The following is a 7,415-nucleotide window of genomic DNA, read 5'->3' as shown; positions in this document are numbered from 1 at the left end:
GCAGGTATTTATAGGCTGCTGCCCCTTTAAGACCGAATGCACGGATCCAATATAATGATGCACGTGCAATTTCTTTCTCCACTGTTTACGTTCATTTAAGACATGAAAATACTTGCCGGGATAGTTATTTTGAGATAATTGTGCATGTATGTGTCCGTTCAAGCAAAAGAGGAATCAATTCTGTGTTCATGCTCTGCCTGAAACCCCGCTCTGTATGTGCGCGCTTTGAGCACCGAACTAATTCTTCATGCGCATGAATGGTTTAAAATGCTTGAATGTTGGTAAGACTCAGAAACACGTCTAAATGATAATCTATGATCCGTTTCACCCCTACAAGCGAGTGAACAACGCGAATCAAGGAAGGGATTTTATATCACTATTCACGATAGCCCGTCGGGCAGGGCAGTGATACATTTTGGTAGCCCGACTGTAAAACACAATAGCCCCGGGACGTCGGACTAGCAATTTTGCGAGCCCTGCATCAACCTATGTCTAAATATGCCATGTATTGCACATCGCGATTTCAAAATAAAAGTTTCTGCATGTGGCCAAAAAAAAAATATCAGATTACTCAGTTGTCAAAATAATCAGTAGATTACTTGATTACCAAAATAATCATTAGTTACAGCCCTAGATTAGTTAAAATATTTATAAATACAACTGCATTGTTTTACTTTTTGTAATTAAAAGACAAATATTTTGTCATTCAAATTTTCTTAAAAATAGTATTAAAATATTGTCTTGTTCTAGTGAACCAAGTATTTTGTCTCATCTCATGAGCTAAGTGTATTGTCACAACCCTAGAGTCGATAAGCGGTGATATAGCTCATAATTTTCCAAGTGTATGATACAGCTTTCATTCTTCAGGTCAACCATATATTCATAAAAAAAAAAATCAGTTTGAATAAAGAAAGCAATAACTTTGCCATAGTATCCTTTCAAATGTTAAAGTTGCCACAGTCATTGCTGCCCCGCCCCGCCACCGGAAAAAAGTTCAGGCTCAGGACCTCAGCCCTGCATACTGAGGATCATACACTAACAGACTTTCAAGTTGTTCCTGAGTCCCGACACAACAAACTGATGCTGAAATATGCGCCTCGTTGCTAGGAGAGACACAACAAATAAAAGCAATATTGTCATAAAATCGGCTCAAAATATCAATATGTCTGAGATCCTCTGACTGAATCAAGTCATAGTCTAAAGCTAAAAAAGTGTACCCATCATATATTATGCAACTTTCTATGCAATCTGTCAACTCCAACTGCCCAAAATTTGCAGAGTGGTTCTGATTTTTGACAACTAGTGTTGACTCTTCCAGTCAATAAAGTGGGGTAAAAATCTGGCCAAAAGTTGTGTAGTCAATTGAATTGCTAGATAGAGATGGTATTGGTCCTCTCTTTTCAGATAGACTGTGTTTCAGAGTGACTGAGTAGTTTTCATTGGTGTTACAGGAAAATGTGATAGGATCATTTGGTTCCAAATGGTGATTTTTAGTTATGTTTCATTTGTGATTTCAGTTTGACTTCACATCTGCAACTGACATTCACTGGATTCTTTCACAAAAATGGTGAGTCTAAATTTGCCTAAAGTGTACCAATCCGTCTGAATTATCACATTAATGTACAACCATCATTTTAGGGTTCTGATATAATTTTGTTCTTTAACCAGATAAGCCATGTCAAAACTCAGAAAATGATCAAAACTCAGTTTCACTTGAGGTGCTACTTGTCAAAGTCTGTCACAAAAAGCGTAAGGTGAGCTTCTCTTTCATGTTATTTTATATTAATGTGTTATTTTGGGTTTGGAGGGACTTGTGGGCAAGTAAATGTTAATGTTTGGGTGAGCTATCCCATAAAACATATAAGTGAATAAAATAATTAAAGTATGCCGCTTTAAAGATCTCATTCTTTTTGTTCTGATGGTCATTTTGCTCCCTTAGGATGTCAGCTGCCCTATAAAGCAAGTGCCTACGGGGAAAAAGCAGGTGCCTTTGAACCCAGATCTCAGCCAAACCGAGTCTGGTGCCTTCCCTTCCCTGCTGGTGTCCAGCAATGAGTTTGAGCCAAGTAACAGTCACATGGTCAAATCCTATTCCCTTCTCTTCAGGGTGTCTCGTACAGGCAAAAGAGACCCCAACGGTTTCATCAACTGTGAGACAGATGAGAATATTGGTGAGTGGCAGTGTATGCACACAGTGTGTGACAGCTGTAAAAAAGTGTTGAATGCTGTGTAAAGGTTCTGCAGACTTCATCCTCATTTGTTTCATGGCTTAAGTGTGTTAGGTTAAAGAGAGTTCCCTCAGAAATGAAAATGGTGTCATCATTTACGCATTCTCATGTTTTTCCAAACCTGTATGACTTTCTTCTGTGGAACAGAAAAGATATTTTGATCCATACAATGAAAGTCAGTTGGGTCCAGTGTTCTTTGGACCCCACTGACTTTGATTATGAGCACAAAAACGGTTCTTTAACATATTGTGCTCCACAGAATAAGAACGTCATGCAGGTTGGGACAACGTAGGTGATAAAGCGAAGACAGCATTTTAAGTTTTGGGTGAACTAGCCCTTTAATATCCATATATCAAGGAGATGGATGACAGTTTCAAGAAGTATCATGTTTTTTCAGAAAATCTGATGGTGAGTGACTGACTGAAATCGAACCTTTTCTGTCGTCTATCCATGATGATGTGAAGAACAATTAAAGTCAGCACCTACATTTTCAAATATAGTCAATACAGTTAATTGAGCACTGCCTTCTGTAGTTATTGTAGCCTCAGCCTCACAAATGCTAGATGGAACAAAATGGTCCTGATGCTTTTATTTGTAGATGTAAAAGAGGAACTCCCATCCAGAAAGAAGAGAAACTCATCCCACAGAGGTGACGGAGAGATCCCAGAAACATTTGTTGCTCAGATGACTGTTTTTGATAAAAACAGGTTGGTACTAGCCGTGTTTTTAAAAGGCTTCATTTTACTTAGAACTGCCAGAAAATTCCTTATGTGATGAAAAACTGCACAGTATAGCTGAATAATGATTGTCCTTCAGACGGCTGCAGCTGCTGGATGGAGAGTATGAGGTTTCCATGCAACAGATTGAAGACTGTCCAGTCAGCAAGAAGAGGGCCACATGGGAGACCATACTGGATGGAAAGGTTGGTTATGTCTGGAGGAAATAAGCTGCTAGCTTTCCGTTGAGCATTTAAAGTTCTAAACAAAACCAGTGGGGTATTGCTTGGCAGTCAAATCTAGTCATATTTTCTTATGAAAAAAAAAATAAAGCTTTATTTCCCAAATTGTAGTAGATGTATGATTTCATTCAGTCACAGTTGTAGATTGCAACTGTTGATTGTTGTATTTTAAAGAGGTTGCCCCCGTTTGAGACCTTCTCTCAGGGACCCACTTTGCAGTTCACCCTTCGCTGGACAGGTGACCCCAGTGACCCTTCAATGGCCCTTGTGGCCAAACCTCTCTCCACCCGCAGTTCTGACACCAGCACCACAGAGAGCAGACCCAGCACTCTCCGAACTGCACATGTCGGTAAGGAAGCAAACTAGCATCTGATCTTGTTTAAGTTTGTTATCAGTCATGGCCTGCTTTGTCTGTTTATTTTTTTGTGAGGTTTCTTGTTCCATAATATATGATCAAAGCTTTTTTTGTGACGGACCTGTAAAGGTGAATATAGGTGTGTAGCAAATTAGCTCAAAAGGGAAATGTATATAAATAATTACAATTAATTATAATTAATTACAATTATTTACCTCAGCTGCCAGTAATAACTGTAGCAGAATTAATATTACAATCAACTAATCTGTTCATCCAGCGAACATTCAGTATAATTTCATATCAACTCTTAAGAAAGGATATTTTCATGGCCACAGAAAAAAACTTTCTTACAGTAACGCATTAGAGCATGCAGCTATAGATCGGATCGTAAAGGGACACTATATACAAGTGGTGACAGAACCAGAAACTCATGTAATTTGTGCACAAAAGTTTTATTAAGTAAACACAAACACATAACTAATCTAGACAAACAAACATACAAAATCACTCATTCATGGGGAGGTTGGAAGTGGATGGCTGAAACCGTTAGAGAAACCAGAGAATGCAGTTATGGAAAATGAGTCAGTTAACCACCTGAGTGAAACCATGAGTGCCGTTTTATAAAGGGGTCTACAGCTTATCCTAAACCTCTGTTTCGTTTAGTTAAATGTACGATACTTGCATTGCCTTGGCCTGGAACGAGCGTCCAGATGCAGTCTCAGATGAAAGTCTTGATGGTTTGGAGGTTCGGTGGTGTAGGAGTCACGATCACGTTCTTCCGGGTTTGAAGAGTGATGAACTCCAAAAAGATGTTATTCTGACTCTGTGGTGGTCGGGAGAGTTTTCTCCCAGATGAAGGTGATGAAGAGCTAAGAGAGACATTGGCTGAGATCCAAGGATTGTTGGTGAATGTAAAGACAAGGCCAAAGCCTGGCGCAGACTTAGGGTTGCAGAAGCGTTCTAGCTCACATCCTCATCTTCTCAGAAACTAACAGAACCGCCGACTGAAGGTGGGTCGCTGATGTGAGGCCTTTATCTTCTATCGAGGTCACACCTCTGGGGGATCAGAGAGCCAATGGTGTCTTGAACTTTTGGAGGGAAAGCTTACGACTCTTTGTCTCTAGCATGGTGTTTTGTATATGAAACTCGATTGGGTGTTCAAGAGAAGAATCTTCAAGATTCTTATAATACTAATGTGTTGCATAGGTATTAACATATACACTCTCATTTAGATCATGAAAATACGAACTCATAGATACCAAACATGGTATAGGTGAGGTTATATTAACTAGTGATCTATTATAAGCATGCATAAAGCATATACAATACATGCATAACCATATACAAGAAGGTAGTAATCATACACAATGACCTGGGGATATGCATGATAGAAACATTTGTCTATGAATTAATGTAAGAAGTCATTTCCTAGCAGTATGTGTCTGTTTTAGAGAGAACCGAGTAGGAGGAAGATTCTCTCTACATACTTTTAGGTCGTAAAGTTTATCTGATCTGGCTAAGGGGTCCTGGTTGCCATGGTAACCAGGGGCCTGGGGTCGTTCACAGACATGCTGGTACCCAGTATGTTTATTAGGTGAGGGGTCTGTGATTATTTGTTAATCTAATGAATAATTGATTTGTTAAATCTAATGAAAAATTGTGTGTCTGGTTGGTCCAAATGCTACAGGTGTTTAACATTTTATTCTCTCAGTGGCAAAGGATTCAGTAAGCACCAGCATGCAGACCAGGAGAGAGCAGCCCCCCTGTGAACCCAGACAAAAACTACGCATATTTTATCAGGTAGGAATTATGAACTCTTTATTATAGTACATTTATGTATATTTCACTGTTGAAAGTAGGGTTGGGCATTTTTGGCAATTTCACATTTCGATCATCGATACGTTTCAAAAATGAGTAATCGAGTACGGTGCGGGGGGTGGGGCGGTGCATGGCCGTAATGGAGATAATGAAAATATCTGAAGATTGTTATAAAAAATTAATGTTAAAAAAAATGTTGACATTAAAACCTGTCTATGAAAACGTGAACACATGATTAGAACACTGTTAGATTATGATTATGATGCAGCAATGTTATTAAAAGAAGCATCTAAAAAGGAATGGCTGCCTGGGGTGAAGCTGAAGAGTGACTTTATGCCAATAAACTGAAGCCCGTTCTATGACACATCCTATGATATTAATCAGATAACTTGGATACATAACGTAGATGCAACATTACAACTTGTATCTGCACAAAAGGATGCAAATGCCAGTGAACTTTAAGTTACGCACTATAGCGAGAGTGAGAGAGAGCTCCCAGTCTCCCACCGTGATGCGCTTTCATAACAGCGCGCTGAAACACGGGCAAGGACATAATTTACTATAGGCTAGATTTCTATAGAGTTCTCATTATAATGCTGTTTATGGCAGATTTGTGCTATATTTTCATCTACATTATCAAGCCATATGAAGTAGGCTATGAAAACAATTTAAATTGAAGTATGCCTACTGTTGAACAAATATGACGAAAAAAGCACATAGGCTAGATTTCTATAAAGTTTTCATTATAATGCTATGGCAGATTTGTGCTATATTTTCATCTACATTATCAAGTGATTCCTGAAATCGCCTGTGCTTTTTTGAAGCCATATGAAGTACGAAAACAAATTTCATTGAAGTATGCCTACTGTTGAACAAAATATGAAGAAAAAAGCACTGCTGCATTATTATAAGATCAGTATTTTTAAAAAAGAAACATCTAAAAGCAATATGACCGTCTCAAATAACTCTGTCAATATCGGGCATTGCATTTGAGCATGAAACTAAACACGGGTAATATAGAGCGCGTTCAGCATGTTAATAAATGTTAATATCCCAATGCATCCTATATTAGCATCTACATTATCAAGCCATATGAAGTAGGCTATGAAAACAATTTAAATTGAAGTATGCCTACTGTTGAACAAATATGACGAAAAAAGCACTGCTGCATTATTATAAGATCAGTATTTTTAAAAAAGAAACATCTAAAAGCAATATGACCGTCTCAAATAACTCTGTCAATATCGGGCATTGCATTTGAGCATGAAACTAAACACGGGTAATATAGAGCGCGTTCAGCATGTTAATAAATGTTAATATCCCAATGCATCCTATATTAGATTAATCAGATATGTATGTAGCTAACCCAGACATCACTACGTGACTTCAAAGCCATGCTTCTCTCTCTTCTCATGTCTATACTTTTGACTAGGGCTGTGTATCACCAGCAAAGCCACGATACAATACGTATCACGATACAGAACTGCACTGAATTTCACCTCAGCAGAATTTAGTAAAACAGCTGTTTTTTAAACACTGCATAGTACTATAGGGCTATTGCTAACTATAGGCAGAGCAGGCAGTTGACCTCTGCATTATGAAGGGCCTCCATAACTGTACCACAGTACAATATAGGTAATGGCATATGTTTCATGAATACATAGGGCACTCCCCACCAGGTACAATATTCTGATTGTTTGCATCTTGTTTTTAAGCCCATAAATAATAATGTACTCATTCTAATAAATTTATATTGTAATGTACTCATATTAATATACTAAAAAAATCATCTAAACATTGCTGGTAGGTTATCATTGCACAAATTAACACACTCTCTACATTAAAAAAATAAAAATTAGAAGAGTTCTAAACTAATGTGCTGTCTTCACTGAATCTCACGCACACACGTCAGTAACTCAAACAGATCACGCTGCGCGCACGCACACACATTCAGCAACACAAACTTTTTAGCCCTGCCCTGCAATCTTATCAATAAAATAGCTTAATCGCTCAAGAGCTACATTATCTTGGTAATTCATACATACACAGCCTCTCT

The 7,415-nt window shown here is 38.2% G+C and overlaps 1 protein-coding gene across 1 annotated transcript in view; it reads left to right on the top strand.

Moving 5' to 3' along the window:
* The window catches only part of LOC107669539 (polycomb protein suz12-B-like), a 19,135-nt gene that overhangs the window by 7,815 nt on the left and 3,905 nt on the right, over nucleotides 1–7,415 (top strand). The window contains exons 5-11 of the mRNA XM_016461811.1: nucleotides 1,518–1,567; nucleotides 1,669–1,754; nucleotides 1,940–2,171; nucleotides 2,827–2,935; nucleotides 3,045–3,150; nucleotides 3,361–3,535; nucleotides 5,253–5,341. Of these exons, the coding sequence (XP_016317297.1) occupies nucleotides 1,518–1,567; nucleotides 1,669–1,754; nucleotides 1,940–2,171; nucleotides 2,827–2,935; nucleotides 3,045–3,150; nucleotides 3,361–3,535; nucleotides 5,253–5,341 (847 nt within the window). The remainder of the gene's footprint in view (nucleotides 1–1,517; nucleotides 1,568–1,668; nucleotides 1,755–1,939; nucleotides 2,172–2,826; nucleotides 2,936–3,044; nucleotides 3,151–3,360; nucleotides 3,536–5,252; nucleotides 5,342–7,415) is intronic.

This window comes from Sinocyclocheilus anshuiensis, unplaced genomic scaffold (assembly GCF_001515605.1).
Source record: "Sinocyclocheilus anshuiensis isolate Anshui unplaced genomic scaffold, SAMN03320099.WGS_v1.1 scaffold612, whole genome shotgun sequence".
In the NCBI taxonomy this organism is placed as follows: domain Eukaryota; kingdom Metazoa; phylum Chordata; class Actinopteri; order Cypriniformes; family Cyprinidae; genus Sinocyclocheilus; species Sinocyclocheilus anshuiensis.
This window is presented reverse-complemented; position numbering and strand designations above follow the sequence as displayed.